Source organism: Mesocricetus auratus, unplaced genomic scaffold, assembly GCF_017639785.1.
Source record: "Mesocricetus auratus isolate SY011 unplaced genomic scaffold, BCM_Maur_2.0 Super-Scaffold_100676, whole genome shotgun sequence".
NCBI lineage: Eukaryota > Metazoa > Chordata > Mammalia > Rodentia > Cricetidae > Mesocricetus > Mesocricetus auratus.
In genome coordinates, this window is record NW_024429266.1 from 157,534,422 (window position 1) to 157,554,363 (window position 19,942).

The window sequence follows — 19,942 nt, forward strand, 5'->3', positions numbered from 1 at the left end:
TACTTCATAGCTGTTAGCATTGTGGGTTGAAAAGAAATATCAAAATCAACATCAAGAGGAAATACCAAAGGAATTATTGTTGGAAGATCAACTTCAAATACAGGCATGGCTGTAGCAAAGGACACTGGCAGCAGTGCTGTGGAGCAGATTCCATCCCTTGTGTTGATTCCATTCACTTGCAGGCTTTTTTACCATGGTGCTAATGTATGAGCAAGCTTCATTCATGTCTCTCCATCAGTGAAATAGGAAAGCTTTATTCTATTCTAGGTATAAATGTTCTGTGGTTGGGTCCCATGGTGAATAATTTGAGTCAAATTGCCAGAGCTGTTAGTAGCCCCTAGCATCTAGAGATGGCATGATCAGCACAATCAGGACAAAGGCTTATGGGACAGTGACTAAAATCAGAACCTATCAAACTTACGAGCTGGGAATGAGAGAGAAAAGCTACTGGTTTAACAGGAACAGAAAACAAAAGGTGTAGCAAGGCCAGAGTCTGCTGTAAAATGGCAATTACATATGGTAATGATGATAGTAGTCATTCTAAGAAAGAGCCCATTAAAAGAGTTTCAGATTATTCTTCCTCACACAAACTCATTCTACCACCTTTACAGAATGAGGTTCTAAACACCCTTTTCAGTATTTACCCCATCCCCAAAACAAAACTAACTCTGCAATTTGAAACTGAACTGCATGCATTTCCTACATGTTGGGGTTTCTAAAACAATTAACATTCTTCCCTCAGCCCTTCAGTCTACCCTGACAGCAGTGTGCATGTACACATACAAGCATGCCTCTGCCACTGCTGCCCTGCTTGCAGGTTGTCCATTAAAGGAAGACTTATTTCAAGCAGATGGTCCCCTGGTAGCTCTGTGTCTGCCCGTGGCGAGTCTAAGTGAATTCAGGTGGCCTTAGACTACTGATCACATCCATGCAGCCAGGGAGGAAATGAAATCTTGTTTATCATCTTGATAAACCATCTCTTTCAATGCCTCCGGATGCCATATGCAACTTGGTGGAGTCAAATGCTATTAAATTGTCATCACTGTCCAAAAGAGAAGTAATAAGTTTTTCTACCTGAGTCATCCTTAATGACTTCTACCATGTGTAACACAAATCAGTTTCTGTTTGCCTCCTTTCCCCTTAAATGCCTGTGATGTTTTGATCTTCCTGACTGTTGTTGTGAAAGCACAGTCTCATATTATAAATAAATATAGACTTTTATTATTACCTCTCAGCTAAGCCAATAAAATAACAGGATGACAAGGGTCAGACCCTCAGCCAGAGCTAAGTAGAATTATCTATCTCCTTGGAGTGACTCACAGAAAACAGAGATTTGGAAGAGTCTTTTAGTAGGCAAAAGCTTTGGAGGTGTCTCCAGCCATCTTTACCACTGTGTTTAAACAACTTGGTGGAAGTTATGCAAGCACACCAAGGTTGAATGTACCTAATTTAGTCTCATCATCTTAAAAGATAATATGGTGAGCCAGGTGGTGGTGGCACACACTTTAAATCCCAACACTCATGAGGCAGAGGCAGGCGGATCTCTGTGGTTTTAAGGCCACCCTGGTCTACAAAGCAAGTGCCAGTAGAGGCTCCAAAGCTACACAGAGTAACCCGTCTCAGAAAAAAATATATGATAAATGGATGTGGCTCTATTGTCAATAACAACTCAACCCCACATCATTGGCTTTTAAAAAAGTAACAATGTTTACTGGTTTGTTATAAGACATGATTCAACAGTCGTCTTAGGTTTTCAGTTAATCAGGAGCAAATATTCTGGAGTAGCCACTATCTGAAGAATGGCAAACTATGGCCCATCAGCCAGTTCTGGCTCACCATTAGACTTGTATCGTCTAAAGGCTAAGAGAACTTTCTACTTTTTTGAATGCGTGGAAAAAGTAATCAAAAGGAGATGATTTACAACACATCAAATTACATGAAATTCAAGTTTCTGTTTTCATAAATAACACCGGTGTGGGCAGACAGCCATGCTCACCTGTTCACATATTGCTCAAAGCTATTTACATGATCTAACAGCACAGTTTGGCAGTTGCCCTTACCAGAAGGCCTACAAAGCTGAGAATATTTACAGTCTGGACCTTCATAGAAAAAGTTTGCTGACCTCTGATCTAAAACATTGCTAGCTGCTGCAATGGCAAAAGGGGATCTCTGGAGGATTTTGCACAGTCAATTAACTCTCAGCATAGTTGTGACATGTCAGTTCCCTTAACAACCAGTTGTCTAACTGTATCAAGCTTCCATACCCAGCCTTGGAGCAAGAGGAGAGAGAGCTACCAGTGTCAGCACTACCTACAACAAACAGTTGCATTGTGGTTTCCATTCTCCACCCTTGCCAATGTTTTGCTTATATGCACTCGTTCATCTTCACTACAACTCATCAAGGACTAAAGATTGCCGTTCTCTACTTTTCAGATGAGAAAAATTGGCAATAAAAGCAGTGTGGCTTTCTTGAGATAAATCTGAAAAAGCATGGGAGCTGTATCAAAATCATGTTAGCTTGGTTCCAGGTCTAATCTCCAATCTCAACCACTATGTTCCTAACCACAATGCCCATATATAGATATCTGAGATAAAACCAAAACAACAACAACAACAAAACAGCCTTTGATACCATAGAATAGCAGTTCTCAGCCTGTGGGTCATGACCCCTTTGGAGATTAGACAAACCTTTCCCAAGGGTCATCCAAGACCATCAGAAAACATATATATTTACATTACAATTCATAACAGTATCAATTTTCAGTTATAAAGTAGCACTGAAAATAGTTTTATGATTGGAGGTAATTACAACATGAAGAACTGTATTAACGGTTCAAAGCATTAGGAAGGTTGAGAACCAATGCCATAGAGACTGCTTCTCGACAAAGCCTTTTATTATAGGAAGCAATAGATGTAACCAAAACACCAATTTCTTGCTTGTTTGTTCATTTGCTTAGGAGGTTGCTAATAATTAGTTCACAGATAAAGTAAAATCGAATGTGTGTGGGTGTTGTATGTGGTTTTCATGTTTCATGCATGCTGAAGAAAGGTCCTGTAATTTAAGGTCGGTTTGTGGTAAGAAGTTCCACCAATGGGCATCAAACCCTAAAGTGAGAATGTATTTTCCAAAGGATGGTGTCTTCCATCCATCTTACCTAAGATATCTGACCTCATGTTTTTATCCTCTTAGCTTTGCATATAAGACATCTCAATGATGCTGTTCTATGAGTATGCTTGTCATTTAGCAAGGGGATGTCTTAAATAGCTGTGGTGTAACAGTGATGAGCTGTGAGCATCACATTATTTATTAGTTGTTCTTTTATATTGCATGGAGAACACTTGTGTATCATCAGTGCCGTGCTTCCTTCAACATCCATCATATTTACCCAATGGAGGATAATGGGGGAAATCCTTTAAAGAGATTTTTTTATTGTAAATATTTATTGTTGTGCTTCTATACTGTGTTTACTCCAAGTTATATTCGTGTTTGGATGTCATTAAATATACATAATGAGGAAATACAGACCCCAGCTAACTGGCATGGTAAGTAGGTAATGTGAGGGTGCAATGAAGAGAGACACTTAGAAAATTATCACAGATGAACAGTTCAAACGCATGTGACTCCTGGCAGGAAGATCCTAGCACTTCAAAGATGAAGGCAGTCATTTCCACCTTCCTGAAATCTGTCTCTCCACCATCACCTGGTACAATTGTCCCTCTCCCAAAGGTAGTTTTAAAACTAAATTTCATTTTATATCGTTAAGAAGAACTTGTATGCTGCTAATTTTATTAATCTCCCATTAACTCTCTAGGACTCTCAATATTCCTTAAAGAAAGAGAGTTTTATTTCCAAGAGACCAAGACTTAGAAAGCATGACTTTGTAACCCCAGTCCCTGAGCTGAGTAACCCTTGACAGACTTATTATTTGAAATACCATTTCAGTATTAATATATTCAACCTCAATGGCATTTTTTCGTATAATCCTACGGAAATTAACATAGCCAAAAGGGTCCTTCATATAAGACAGGATATCCTGTGTCTTGTCTAGAAATTGTCCCCATATCAAACTTAGCCTTGAAGGCTACCAAAAGACAAGTAAAGTCAGATTGCCCATTGCAACTATGTGGCTGAAGAAAGTCTAAAGAAGACATAGACAAAAAACTGTCCCACTTTATAATGGAATGGTAGAGAGAGAGACATTTTCCTATCTTGATTATTAACAACAGAAGTAGAATGTATCTTATAATTGTATATTGTAGCCCAGGCGTGCTAAAAAGCTCAGGTGCTGTAATTCAGTTTCCAGACACATTCATGGTCAGCCAGGGTGAAAAACCCCTCTTTGAGAGAGAAGAGTCCCATATATTTTTTATTTATTTTATTTGAATGATTATGTTACAAACAATAAGCAACTTCTAACATGACAATAACTTACAAAGTATTGGGAGTAAGCATAGATAGACCAAGCATACTTTGGGGATGAAGAATAGAGAGGTAAAAGTGATATCCTCTGCTTCCTTTTAACAAATAAAAATCCTCAGATACACCTGAGAGTAACACAAAGGCAATCTGACGTCCAGCCCGTTACAGATACTACAATCTTCAGTGTCATACGGAGCTTTTTTTATTGTTAAGGAATAAAAATCCTATCTTATTTAAGGAGCAATCAAGAATCAGGGATTATTTTGTCTTCCAAGCTTATGGTTGTATCTTTAGGTAAAATTTATTTCCATATGAATAGAGTCATTAATAAAAATGATTCATGAGTTGAGTTCTACAATATTCACTGTATAAGGCATTTCTTCCTTAGAAAAATAGGAATCCAGTGAATAAGATGAGTTGCTCTGGATATTACTTTAGTATTTTATTTCAGAGGGAGTTTGAGAACTGAATAGAGTCACCTTGTTACTGACTACCTAGGTAGAGAAGAGAAGATGCACATGGTTCATGCTGACAGTAGGTAAAACACTGGGAAACTATTTCTCCCATCAATATTCTGATCTAGTCTAAGATCATCCCCAAAGCATCAGTAGCACTGAATTTTCTTTCATACCAATATTAATGTAGTTATCTGTCTGTACTAAAGCCCACACCCATTTAGTCCTCAAAGTACCTTTTTAGTGCTTATGCTATCACCACTTCTTAGTTGAGAAACTGAATGTGAGATGAAAAATAAGAGTAAATATCATATTCCACGACTTGAATATGAGCCACCTGCTTCTATAATGTGTTGCATCAGACATGGCTACCTTTCCCAGATTTGTCCTTTTTAAAAAGTCTGTCTTGTACATGCTCAGAGCCCTGGAGCAGAGAAGATGATAATTTGTTTAATCGTAAGCTTAAACACATTAAGCAGCCATCTTTCCCTGCTTGACCAGACTGTGCCTGAAGATCCATTAGTGTCTCTCCTGTCAATGATTCACTGACAGAGAGATGGAACTTCCTTCCAGTCCATTGGGTCAATAAAGCATTTTTAACAGAGTCTTAAATATGCATTTCTGACATCCGCTACAATAGATTCCTAAGGAGCTATTTTTAAGGCCTGATCAGGAAGTCCTATAAAAGTGAATCTCAAAGGCTCTGCTTTATCTTACACATTACATATTTTCAAGAAAGAAACTCCTTGAAATAAAGTGAAAGTATAGGTGTCAATTAATCTTGTCAATCTTAACATACTTCAGTCTAGATTTTTCATTAATTTCCTCCAAGTATTGTCTTTGAATGTATCGTCATTTGCTTTCTGTTGCTGTGATAAACCTTGTGATCAAAGCAACTTGTAGAGAAAGGGGTTTATTTCATCTTACAGGTCACAATCTGCCACCAAGGGACACTAAGGCAGGAACTTACACTAACAAATGAGAGTAGGAACTAAAGAAGAGAATATGGAGGGAAGCCACTTCCTGGATTGCTCCCAGGCTTACATTCGGCTGTCTTTCCTTTACAGTTCAAACCCACCTGTCTAAGGATGACCTGCCACCCACAGTGGGCCAGGACCTTCTTACACCAGTTACCAGTTAGAAAATGACCCACAGACATGGCCATGGTTCAATCTCACAGAGGCAATTCTGCAACTGAGGTTCCCTCTGATCAAGATGCAAACCAAGATTACCTATCATAGACTTCAAGCACATGTCCTTTCTTGGTCATTGAAAAAGATCCATATTTCTCCTGTGTGTGTGTGTGTGTCTGTGTGTGTGTGTGTGTGTGTATTACTTGTTACTTCATTTCTAAGATATTTCATATAGAATAAAAGCCTTTGTACATTTTGAGAAAATGTATAAAACCAAATGATAAACCAAAGTTTCAAGTTGGCTTTTCTAGGTGCACTAGAAAATCACTTCTCTGCATAAGCTGCAATTTATCATGAAATTTGACCCTTAAAAATACCATATTAAGACTATTTTACAAAAGATTCCAAATACTACTTTATTTTGGAAGGGGTGGGAAGGTGAGGATTTGGGAAGAGTTAGGGTTAAAGTGTGGATTTAATATGATCAAATACATTTTGTGCATGTATGAAATCCTCCAAGAACTTAAAAAAACATACATAATATTTGATAGTTGAAATAATATTCAACCATTTTCTTATATACCAATTTTTCTTTGCTTTCTCTATCACCCTCCATCACTTCTTCCCTTCTCTGCTTCTTTGTTTAATCCTTCCCATCTATCACAGTCATTTAATTAATTCCAAATCTTAGAAAATGGGTTGTGCCGGGCAATGGTGGCACATGCCTTTAATCCCAGCACTTGGGAGGCAAAGGCAGATGAATCTCTGTGAGTTTGAGGCCAACCTGGTCTACAGAGTGAGTTCCAGGACCATCTCTAAAGCCACAGAGAAACCCTGTCTTGAAAACAATTTTAAAAAATGAGTTGTGCCAATACTTTATAGAAAAAGTGAGTGTTATTTTAAAAATCGAAATCATACATTCTGAATGTTATTATGGGAAATTATGTGAAGTGTATGAACATATATAGGGAAATATTTGTGTATTGGTTCAGGAACAGCGCTGAAAGGAGACTTTAAATGATGAACTTAGGGTCACACACAAATACACACACACATGCACATATATACCACACACACACACACACATACACACACACAGACAGAGCATTGAATAAATTGCATGTGTTCATTTTTGTTCCGTTTTTGAGGCAATTACCACACACAAACAGGTTTTATGGAAAAGAAAAGAAGTTCACTATGTCTTCTTGCCTAGAATATTCTTTTTTCCCAGAAAACCCACTCTGTGGTAATTTAAATTGGTCCACTATGCTACTTCTTCTTCTTCTTGCTTGTAAAGTCATCAGCACATAGATAAACAGTAAATTCCTTGACAGATTAAAAGGAATAGTCATGAGAAACTTCCCACAAGTGACCATTTAAAACTGATTTTTCCCAGTTTATCGCCCAGAATGAATCAGTTGCTCAGTATAGTCTACTTTTAGTAGATTTCCTATCTCAGGGCAAATTCTGGTTGTGATGACAACCTTCATGTTAGCTTTTAATCATCTGCCTGCCAGTCATTCCTAGCCTTTTCCTTCCTTTTCCTTCATCATACACAATTGTCATCAGTGAGGAGTCCTTTTAAAAGAAACCTTATCCTCAGTAATCCATCTTCCCTGGGTATCTTTCCATGTATAGAGCAAGACAGTGATGCATGGAGCTGGGAAAGAGAGATCTTGCTTGGAACATTTGGGCTTGGCAGAGAGTTGATGCTGCCAAAAATAATCTTAAAACGGTGTCTTCTTTTCACCTTTGGGGGCATTAGAAATCTTCCTTTTCTGTTAAGAATCAAGTTGATAATGTACTCAGAGCTCGGACAAACCCAAGAGATAGAGTGGGGTGGGGAACAGAGTGAGGCCCCAATGGGATTTCCTTGCAAGGGATTTCCCTTCCACCTGGGTGAAGAGGGTGAGAGGCAAGAGTCTATTGAAAGTCTGTAGTGGGGGAAGAACTAGCAAGTTACTGTATGCTGAACATACTTGGCTATTTCAGATTGACTTACATTAACAAGGGACTTCCTGTATTAGGTCCTAACCCTGGAAAACAACAGAACCCTTTATGAAAGTAAATTTAGAATATGGGGCTGCATTTTCATAGATATTTTACCTTAGACTTGTTTTCTATGGTCAAAATGAACAGCAAATTGAAAATCTGAGTAGTGCAGACACATCCAAACTGTTTGTTATTTGCCCTGTATCCCCTGCCATTAGTTAATCAGTTATTCTACCCATGTAACTGGCTGGACGTATAGATGATTGACACAATTCAGAAGAAGCCATTTTCCAAATAATCCACATGCACAAAGGGAAAGTCTGAATTTCCAAGCTCTTAGCTGGCTCTGCTTTGACAAGCCATAAGTCTTGAAATCATTTAGACTTGATGAAGGTAAAATCTGGGAATGGATTGGTCATAGTGCCACAGAAAAGGCTGAGAAGCAGCTATATGTCCAATATTGCTGTGATTTTGAAATAACTTTAGCATTAGATTTAAAGGGATAGTTCACTCAGTACTCCTTAAAATGTAAATAATATTATAGGGGTCCATTTTTCTAGTTTCTAGAAAAGGTTATGATAAAACACTTTTTCCTTTTATTTGAACAGATTTTTGATAATACCCCAGAAATGATTTAGCACATAAAGTGATAGGGGCCCCTCTCCAGAAGGAGTTTACACAGTGAGGGACAAACAGTAAGGGTGACAAACTGCATACAGCATTTGAAGGTAGCAGGTACTATAGGAGAGGATGAGGGTCAGACACAGATCAAAGGTAAGGGTCTCATGTGTGCCTGATAAGGAAATTAGGAATTATCCTAAAGGAGTAATCAACCAATGGCTTCTTATGAAATGGCATTTGAACAAAGACAAAGAGGGATTAAAAGTGAGCAAGAGATCTGCAGGGATAGTTTCCCATGTAAGGTGGGAATCCCTGGGAAAGACCATGTCTGGTATCTTAGCTTGATTGCCCCAAGTAAGTGACCAGTGTCTGTGGAAGAGGCAGAAGAGTAAAGGAGAGTGGTGGCCAGTGAGGGCACAGACAGGAGTGGGAAGAGGCATTTTCGGCATTTAGCTTTGATAACCATCCTGAGAGACACGATACGCTTATTTTATGAATGCTTTTGATCTCTAAGAAATCACTATTTTTTAATAAGATGCAAACCAATGAACTTTGGAAGCTAATAGACTGCAATCACTCTTGTGTGCATCTAATCAAGTTATCACTTGTCTGGGACTTGGTTTTTCATATGCTGGGGGTGAGGTCGTGTAAAGTTTCTGGGATCCAGCATGCTACACTCATGATCTTGTATATCTGCCATGGCTGCTGACTTGAGTGTAAATCAAATGAGATTCACAGTGCCTCCTGGGAACCTCCATATGCCTTGGGCTATTTTCCATCACAAATGCTGCTGCTGTCTGGTAATAAAGCCAACTAGCCACTTAAATTATTGCTATTTTCATGAAGTGTAAACCTAGCTGTTACTGATTTGATTGAAGGTAGTTGTAGGTGACAACTGCTAGCTAAAACAACATGATCATGGGTGACTGGGTGAGAGTGTAATGTACAACTGACCCTATTCCATTAACTCTAATCCTAGGCCTGTGTGTGTGGAAATAGAGAGATACTTTCCATTGACCTAAGTTCAAGTCTTCTGTTTCCTGCTCAATAAGGTGCAGGAACACTATTTTTCCCTTTTGCTTGGCCACCGTTCTCTTCTCTAGTCCCTCCTGGACACATCTGTCAAGGAGATGGCACTGAAGCAACACCCACATCAGGACTGGACATTGTCTTTTCTGATTGCTATTTGGTCACACTGCACCAGAAAGGATTCTCCAGAGGGAGGAAGGAGGAAACCTCCTCCAATTTAATCCTGTCTCACCTGGCCTTGAAGTCTTAGTTCATTGATTGTGATATGATTTTGAAATGGCACAATATTTGCTTTGGAGAAATGGCTGATTATAACACGAGGCCAGGACATCTATAATGTGATCTTTTAGCATCTTAAAGAGCCAAGAAGGGAAGTGTTCAGAATAAAGATTAAAGCAAAGCAAGCTTGCAATGGTCATTGTGGCAAGGGGACATAAAAGCCAAAAGAAACCTCACAGTAGTCAAAGCAGAAATGTTTGAAGCAGTTAAGTGACCTCACACTACATAATAATATTAGGCATAAATAAAACCCATGAGTAAACCTAGATATAAATTACTAAGAGAAAATGGGAAGAAAGAGACAATGCAGAATTATTATAAATACTATTATGCATTATCATAATTTTAGGACACAGAATATAACCCCTCTGTTCCTAAATGTAGACTGTTCACATCAACTTCCTTCAAAGGTGTATGTTACAAAGGGGAAAGGAAGGGGAAATAGGATAACAATGAAGAAATCTGACAACAGATACCTCAGCGTGGTGACCAGATTCAGCATCAATCAATAAGGCAAGGCCAGATTGATAGTGTGATGATAGGATGGGAACAGAGTGGCATTTACCTTTCCAATCTTCTGCCAAAGCACATAACCTCACTCTAATCATAAGAAAAGCATTAGACAAAGCCCAAATGAGAGACAGTCTGCAAAATGCCTGACCAGTCTACCCCAAAATGCCAAGGTTATTAAAAAGCAATGAATATTTGAGAAAATGTCACATCCATGAGACACTTAGAGAGATAAGAGAAGTGAACACAATGTCATCTGCCTGGTTTAAACCTGGAGTAGGAAAAGTTAAAATTGAGGACATCTAAGAGATGTTAGACTTTGATTAATTCAAATATGTTAGCGAGAATGATCCTGGAGCACCTTAAAGAGTTAGCAAGTAAGGGAGTGCTCAAAGTGAAAAGCATACAGTGCTCACCACATGTCAAAGTGATGCAAAGCCAATGAAAGAGCTCCCAGACATCAAAGCCAGAACATGTTAAGCAAGCAGATACCACAGAACTGAATCATAATGCCAGGAATAAATAAACTCCAAATGCACCACACTGGAGATGTCAATAATTAGATAAGACAGGCAGGGAATAGTATAGACTGGGTGTATAAATGAGGATTCTCAGTACCACCTTCATCAATTTTCTGGAAATCTAAAATTACTATATAATAATCAAATTACTTCTTAAAAATGCCTCGGATAATCATGGTAGTATGAGTCATGCTCTTCATAACTGCCAGCTCAACTCAGAATCTTGGAATTTTTCTGTAGTCTCCACACATAAATGGTTCCCCCAGTCCACCTATGTTTACAGAACCTGGGGCATGCCCTATTGCTATTCATGTCAGTTAATGCATTTATTTTACTCAGTGATTTAGAAAAGACTTCTAGACTTTCTCCATGTTGATAGGACTGAGAAGAAATAAATGATAACCTTTATCTTGCCTCAGTTTACAGCTTGACTGAGAGGAGCCACAAACATTGATTACTGGGTAATTGGAAATGCATGGAGTACTAAGAGAATGCATAGTTGTGGAGGTTATGAGACATTCTCTGAAGAACTGATGTTGGCATTTAGCTCTCATGAAAATTCATGAAAACACACACACTCTCTCTCTCTCGCACACATATGTATATGTACACATATGTGTATACCCTTCTCTACCTCCCCCTTTCTCTTTCTCTCCACAGCCATGTTGGAGGGAGGTGGGGTTGGGTTGCTAGGCGCTAATACACAGGAATGATGGAGGTAGATAGGAGCTAAGAGATATTATTTCAGGACAAACCATAAATGCTGAGACAGGACAAGATGTAACTGTGTTTATCTAGCATGCACAAGGCCCTGGTTTTGATCCTTATCATTGTCAAAATCAAACATGAAAAAAAGAGAGGAACATCAGCACAGAAATCCTCTCTGCATATACTGTTGCAGGTATTATTGTAGGACTTCGGACTATGTTTCAGGCTAACTGTTGACATCCTTAGGTGGGTATGCTCTCTAGTTGATATCTGCACATCTTCAGCTATGGGTGCTATGATTATTATTCTCACTTTATAGATGAGGAAACGGAGACCATCAAATACTAAGTGGAAAGAGTGAAATTCAAATGAAAATCAGCTGGGTTAAGCTTTGAACTCTTCCCTTCTTTTGTGAGAGATAGGACTACCTACCTAATATTGGGTCACTTTGGTGTATTTCTTCAACAGCAGACAAAGGTTTTTCAGCACTGTTTATTAATACTAATATTTTTGAGTCAGGTCACCCCTTTTATCAATAGACTGTCAGGGAACATTGTGAGATGTTTAATGGCATCCCTGTTCTCTACCTATAGAACACAAGCAGCATCTTGCTCTTCCTAGTAATCACAGGCAACAAACTACTCAACTTCTAATTGTTGATAAGAAGGAACCAGATCATGCCCTATTCCCACAATACATAAAACACTGTATTGCAACTAAGTTCTCAGAGAACAAAGAGTCTTAAATATCCTTTTTTTTCCTGTTTCCCCTTTCTATCTTCATGTGTGCCAATATGTACCTTCTATGTGTCTGGATAGTATACACTCCCCTTAGAGTTTATAAGCAACATGTATTCCACTTGTACAACAAATTTTGGCCATCTCTGCTGACTGAATGTCAAAGGTCAATGTTTCTAAATTCAAGGAGCCCATTTTGATAAAATGAAAACCATTGTCTCTGAATCCAAAACTTGAAGGTGGGAACGTTAATTCCTGATACATTTTATAACTTTGAAAAGCTTATTGTTTCCACGAAGGAAGAAACTGACCCAAGCCAGTTGTGGTGGTTCATACCCATATTCTCAGCATTTGGGAGGATAATGCGGAAAGATGACTAGTTTATGGACAGCTTAACAACAACAGCAGAATCCAAAGCAAAAGGAGTGACTTGAATAATCACCAACATTTCCACTGACCCAGGAACTCACATACCCAGGAGCTAGTACAGAGTGGAATCCATTAGGATTCCCATATACAATGATGTATGCATAAGTGAGCCCTAACAATTTAAATTAAGTCCTATGTCTAGCCATGCCATGGAAAGCACACACCATTTCTTCTAAAAATTGTCCCTTTCATTCGTGTGTACTGTCTGAGTTTGGCAATGCTTCTGGACTAGATTTTCATTCAACTCAGGCCCCTAACATGAGGAGGCAGTGGGAAGGGGAACTGATTCCTGGATGCTTTCCTGGCACTGCAAGTTCTGCATCACTGGATTTTTGCTGCTCATCATTAGTTGGTGTTCAGAGAATCTTACATGCAGTCAGCACAGGTAAGAGTGCTCAGCTCAGTGCATCTAAATCAGGTGGACTCTTTACTTGGCATTTTAGCTCCAGGCATTTGCTACTCCACTGCTTTCTATTACATCCAACCCAGAATTATCACATCTTGAGAAGCCCATTTATTCGCTGGTGTTCTTCACTGTTTTGAGTGTAGCACTGCAATGCCTGTGTTCTCTGAGGCTGCATGAACCATAGAAGAGAGTTCTTTAAAAATTGTATGTCACAGGACCCCTCTATGATTTATGTCATTTTCTCCAAACCTGTCTGTGTGTTCTAATATGCCTAAGTAACGTCAGGGTTAGGTCTAAGCAATGTCCATCTTTTTTAATTGTCTTGCCAGAAGGAGGGACCTGTGAAGTGATCGCAGCCCACAGGTGCTGTAACAAGAACCGCATAGAGGAGCGATCACAAACAGTGAAGTGTTCCTGCCTACCTGGGAAAGTGGCTGGAACAACAAGAAACCGACCTTCCTGTGTGGATGGTGAGTAATGGGGTTTAGCACTCTCTAATGGATATTCACTCATGAGTTCACTACAAACAACATACAATGTGTTTTCGTGTGTAAACCAGCTGTGTTTCTGAACCATGGTCAAGGTGTACCTAAACTGCTGTGAGGTTAAATGCCAGAACTCATCATATATGTGAGACTTTGGTTCCTTCAGTGTTAGGTTTGAATGTCTATTCCAAAACTCATGTTGAAATCATGGTTCAGGAAGATGAGGCATCTGGAGGCGACTGAGCCATGAGGACTGCACAATAATGAGTGAGGTTAGTGCCATTTGAAAGGGGAAGTCCAGTCCCCTCTTGTGGCCCTGCTTTTCTGCTTCCAACTATGTGGTGATGTATCATGAAAGGCCTCCATCAGATACTCAGGGCTTGATCTTGAGCATCCAAGTCTCTAGAGCATTGGGAATTTATTTATTTATGTTTGTAAGTTACCTAGTAACAGGTATTCTGTTAAAGCAGCAAACAAACACACACACACACACACACAGAGAGAGAGAGAGAGAGAGAGAGAGAGAGAGAGAGAGAGAGAGAGAGAGAGCAAGAGAGAGAGAGTGGAAGGAAGGGAGGAAAGGGAGGAGAGAGGGAGGGTGGGAGAATTTTTTTCTGGAAATTATTGTATGGATTCAACTTATTTGGAAAGTGATTCTGTTTGGGATGACGATCATGTTAGTGATAGGAAAGTTTGAAAGTTGGCAGGAACTAATGTTCATTTAAAAGATATTTGATGAGGACTAATTATCTGCCAGATATCACTCTATTTGCTTTGGCTATATATGTGACTGAACACCATTGCCTTGAGTATGTGCCAAAATTTGGTACATATTGCTTATATGTTATTTTATCTAATCCTACCAAAAATCTTACTACCATTGTATAAGTTGTCTACTTCTGTGTTATAAATCACACACAAATTTAACAGCTGAAAATACTAAACATGGACTAGGATTGTAGTTCATGTGGTGGAATGCTTATCTAGCATGCACAAAGCCTTGGGTTCAATCCCCAGCACAGCATAAGCCTGGTGTAGCTATGCATGTCTGTAATCCCAATGCTCAGAAGGTGGAAACGGGATCAAAGTCATCTTTGGCTAAGAAGAAAGTTCAAGACTAACCTGGGTGGCATGAAACCCTGTCTCAAATAAATAGATTAAATTAAATTCTAACTATTATTCTACCTCGCCTATAGATTAAGAATTATACCTAGCTGGGAGGTTTTGCCTCAGAAGCTGCAATATAACTGCAATTGAGTTCTAAATGTTGACTGGTGATGACAGGAGATTTTAAGATTACTTGCTCACATAGCTAATATTGTTCTCTGCCACATGGACCTCTCCATTGGAGTTTTAGAACATGGTTGTAGGTTTTCTCCAGAGTGCCTATAAGAAAACCAAACAAGGTCCAATGTTCTTTATGCAAAGCCTTAGAACTTATGTATCATTGTTTTGTTGCTGTACTGTTGGTTACACCAGTTGACCCTCTCCAGTATAAAGGTGGGTTGCCAGAACATGAAGGCAAACAGATACAGATCATCAGAGGCAAGGTCAGAAGCAGGATACCAGTGGAGGCTCAGTTTCCTTCCCCATGCAGGCATAAATGAACATACTAATGATAGTAGGGTTATTTGTTTGGTACATGCTTCAAAAGTCACCTCTTCTGTGACTCTTCAGGGCAGTATCATAGACTAATATGAAATCTTGCTGCCACATTTGGAATAATCTTATATATTTGGGTCAAGCAGTGAGCCTGTGGTTCTATGCAGTTATCACATTTTAAAGGTGTAGTTGTGATTTTAATTTCTAATTCTTCACCAAGGGAGTTGGGACTCAGGGAAATGACTCACATGTGCAAGGTAATAGAGCATGACTGAGAAATTATATCTCCTGACTTATGTCCACTCTTCTTCTAGATATGCAGGGTAGGGTAACTTCCTAGATAAGATTGTGTTTTGTATTTTTCTTGATGGATCAATAGGTGGTTGAGAGAGAACCACACTCAAGCTATGGCAAGGAAAACACAAGTTATTTTAAGAAGTAAAAGAATTCTACGTGAATCAACTGTGGGGAATCCTTTAGGCAGCTGCTGTCAATGTTCTCCCTTTGATTTCTGATCTTTGCTTACTGAATTCCCTTTGTAGAGCCTGATTCCCTCTTCAAGCATCTGCTTCACGCTCCCATATAGAAATGGGTAAAAGGCACCACTCTGTTCCCACTTAGTATGAGAGCAAAGCTTCAATAAAGAATATTTAACCAAGATCCCATGCTGTAAATATGATTCCTGAGACAACAGAGTATGTGTATGAGTGGTCCAACTTGGGCCAAGATGTCTACTTTTGCCTGGTCAACTACAGCCAGAAGGGCAAGCTTACATGGCCAGTACACCTGTCATTTTGCTCCATGGGAATGTCAATTTAGTCCTGAAGGTTGTGACTAACCCAAGTTTGAGAATGTAGTGCAATCAGTTCTGCAGTGGAGCAATTTCTCCCAGAAATCACTTAGTAATATCAGGAAACATTTTTATTACAGATATTTACCAAGGAGGGAAGTGTTATAGCTACTGGCTTTTGAGACAGAATGCTACTAAGCATCCATAATACACTGGACTCCTCCCCTGACCAAAATTTACATATCCAACATAATGTCATTGGTATTTGAGGTTTACTGACTTGGAATGTGACTCGGACTGTTCTGTGTTACAGTGAACACCATGAGGCATTGCTAATGAGGGGAAGGAAGGCAACTAGCCTACTAAAACCATACTGGACTCTTCCAAGAAGAAGCTCTTGCCAAGGAGGCAGGAGGCATTGTACAGCACAAATATACAATGATCTCTTATGTTCTTGGCCAAAGAAAGCAGTGAGGTTGTTACCTATAAATCTCCAGCCCAAGTCCACTTAATTGTCATCACTAATGATCTAGAATGTAATTGCCTTCAGATTTTGGATGAAAAACACAAAGTGCAGTGTGTTGGCTGCACTGAGGGATTAGGAAATGGCAGTTGGCTTGAATTTGTGTTAGATGATAAACCATATGACAGCAATATTTTCACCTCAGGACAAGTTTATTTCCTTTTGGAAACTCCTTATTGTCAGTGTGGTTGTTTTGAACAAAAGGACCACTACCTCCATATTCCAAGCAAAAGCCAATAAGACAATTCTTTAGTCTGATGATGACTGTCCCTATTTAAATAACATTCCATTCTCAAGTCTATGGGCATGCATGGACAAGTACATATTGCTATCATTTGTTTGAGAGACCTCACTGTCTATATGGAAAAATAAAGAGACATCATTTTGATGTAGTTGCTAGAATATTGAGCTGAGCTATTGCATCTTGGCAGAATCATAGCTATACCTGTTATCAATAGAACAACTTTGGTAAGGTGTGTCCATCTAACTCCAGTGTGTTGTCCTCTCCAAAGTGAGGATGATAAAGGTTTCTGCCTCCTGGAGCTGAGGTGAGGAATAATAGAACTGTCATTTCTACATTGGCTCCCCTCAAGTGCTCTCTAGTTTATAGGTTCTATTTCTTATCTTACTAGTAAATGTGGATAGCTGTTAGAACTATCAAGGTCATGTTAATTCAGCATGGTGGCATCTTGGCCTCATGTGTTCTGAGTATTTTTTCCAACTGATCATCTGGATAACACCCATTGCCTTTCAGGAGCTCAAGCTTGTTGTAGGGATTTTGTTTTGTTTTGTTTTTTCTATAATATTAACTATCCTGGAACTCGCTTTTTAGACCAGGCTGGTCTCAAATTCACAGGGATCCACCTGTCTCTGCCTCCTGAGTGCTGGTATTAAAGGTGTGTGCCACCACCACCTGGCTGTTGTAAAGATTTTTTAGCGCAGAGATGTATAATATCCATATATTAAAAAAAACCATGATACCATTTCCCAGAGATGGTCATGGCTTTGCATGATTGCCTTATAATCTAAGCCAAGCAATAAAAAGTAAAAGCTCATTGGAGATATTTACCAGACTTAAATGCTATGATATTGATTAATGGAGGGCTCATTTCACTTAATATGTGATAAATATTTCCCACATTGGTTCACATTCTTCCAAACATAATTGTCAATAGCTACATAGGATTCTCAATGGTAATTACACCTTCATTTATTTAACTGCCCTCTCTGCTTTGACATACTTACCACCATTTTAAAAATTCCCCTTATTCTCTGTCCTAAGAGGCAGAGACAGGTTGAACTGAGCTACGGAGTTCTAGGAGACCTCATGGTTCAAATACAGTAAAACCAGCATCTGCTATTAGCACATATTGAGCTTCAAAGGCTTTCTTGTAAGATGAGAATATCTAGAGAATAGGAAAAGGCAGTATAGCCAGATGATACAGAAACATCATTCCCTGCCTCTTCCTATTAGATACCACAGGGATTGTGCCTTTTAGGATCATTGCTATAGAATAGGCAATGCTTTTAGTTCTATATAACGATTGGGGATTTACTGTGCAAGGCACCACTCAGTGTGTCTGTCTCTCCATCTGTCTCTCTGTCTCTCTCTGTCTCTGTCTCTCTGTGTGTCTGTCTGTCTCTGTCTCTGTGTTTCTCTGTGTCTCTCTGTCCCTGTGTCTCTCTTTCTCTGTCTCTGTCTTTGTCTGTCTGTCTCTCTCTCTGTCTGTTTGTGTGTGTGTGTGTGTGTGTGTGTGTGTGTGTGTGCTTGTGTTGTGAATACGACCAGAGAATCTGTTTTATAGTGAAATGTTCCTACAAGTTTCTCTATTTAGAGTTTGCCAACTAATGAAAATCTATTTTAACTTGAGTAAATACGATGTGAGGAAAAGTTCTACTTCTGGTCAGTGTGGATGTTTTGAATGCGTTGTAGACATTATCCTGAGTCTGAACTAGTCCAAGTCTGATTTGATTTTGCATATTGTTTGCCTTTCTTCTCATTCAGAGAAAAGAATGACTGTTTCAGTGACTCCTATTCCTGGTAATTTTGACTTGAGGCTCTTCTATTCTTATGTCTTACCCTTTGTCACCATGCATGGAGAGGAGTGCAGAAGCAACCTTCTGTTAGTGATCATTGTGCCTTTTACTCATGAGCATCCCAGGGTCTTCTTAAACTCATTGTTAATACAATGAAACAGTCACTGCATTCCTAGTCATTTTTGTGACACAAACAAGCCATTGTACATCAATACAATTTGCTCCTTGCTTATCGTAAGTCTACCAGACAAGAACAAAGAGACAGAAAGAAAGGGACAGAAAGATTCTGACAGAAGAGAAGACTGGCAGACATGAGGAGAGAGGCCACACAGGGAGGGAGACATAGGGAGGAAACAGAAGGTAGTGAGTTAGAAAGGGCATTCCACAAACACTAAACACAAACACTAGGCAGATCTATTCACAGAATAGCTTGATTCATTGTCTTGAGGAACTGATATATTCAGTCTTCCAATTGTTGTTTTGGGCTTGTATCTTTGTGGGTGGGGATGCTTTTACTTTTGAGATTATAATATAATTACAGCATTTCTCCTTTTGCTTTACTCTCTCCAAATCTTCTCATATACTCCTCCCTACTCTCTTTCAAATCCAGGGTCTATTTTTCATTAGTTGTTATTGCATGCATGTATGTAAGTACATATATATTCCTAAACTCCTCCATTGCTAGTGTGAGTGCAAACTTGTACAGCCACTTTGGAAATCAGTGTGGTGATTTTTCAGGAAAATGGGAATCACTCTACCTCAAGATCCAGCAATTCCACTCTTAGGCATTTACCCAAAGGCTGCACATTTATACAACCAGGACATCTGTTCAACTATTTTCATAGCAGCATTATTTGTAATAGCCAGAACCTAGAAGCAACCAAGATGCCCCTTAACTGAAGAATGGATAAAGAAAATGTGGTTCATTTACATAATGGAGTACTACTCAGCGGGGAAAAAAACAATGAAATCTTGAAATTCACAGGCAAATGGATGGAACTAGAAGAAACCATCCTGAGTGAGGCAACCCAGCCACAGAAAGACAAAAATGCTATGTACCCACTCATATATGGATACATAGAGCAAAGGATTACCAGTTTACAATCCATACCTCCAGAGAAGTTAGGAAACAAGGAGGACCCTAAGAGAGACATATAGTCACCAGAGAAGGGGAAATGGACAAGAGCTCCTGAATAAATTCAGAGCACAGGGAGAAGGTAGGGGAAGGGGGAAGGGAGATATGAGAAAGAGGAGGAGGGAGGAGG

General features: G+C 39.2%; 1 protein-coding gene across 5 annotated transcripts in view; it reads left to right on the forward strand.

The window, feature by feature from the left end:
- Tafa1 (TAFA chemokine like family member 1) overlaps positions 1-19,942 on the forward strand; it is a 669,539-nt gene that overhangs the window by 533,576 nt on the left and 116,021 nt on the right. For all 5 annotated transcript variants that reach the window (XM_021227818.2, XM_021227819.2, XM_040737128.1 and 2 more), the window contains one exon: positions 13,570-13,710. In XM_021227818.2, coding sequence (XP_021083477.1) covers positions 13,570-13,710 — 141 coding nt within the window. The remainder of the gene's footprint in view (positions 1-13,569; positions 13,711-19,942) is intronic.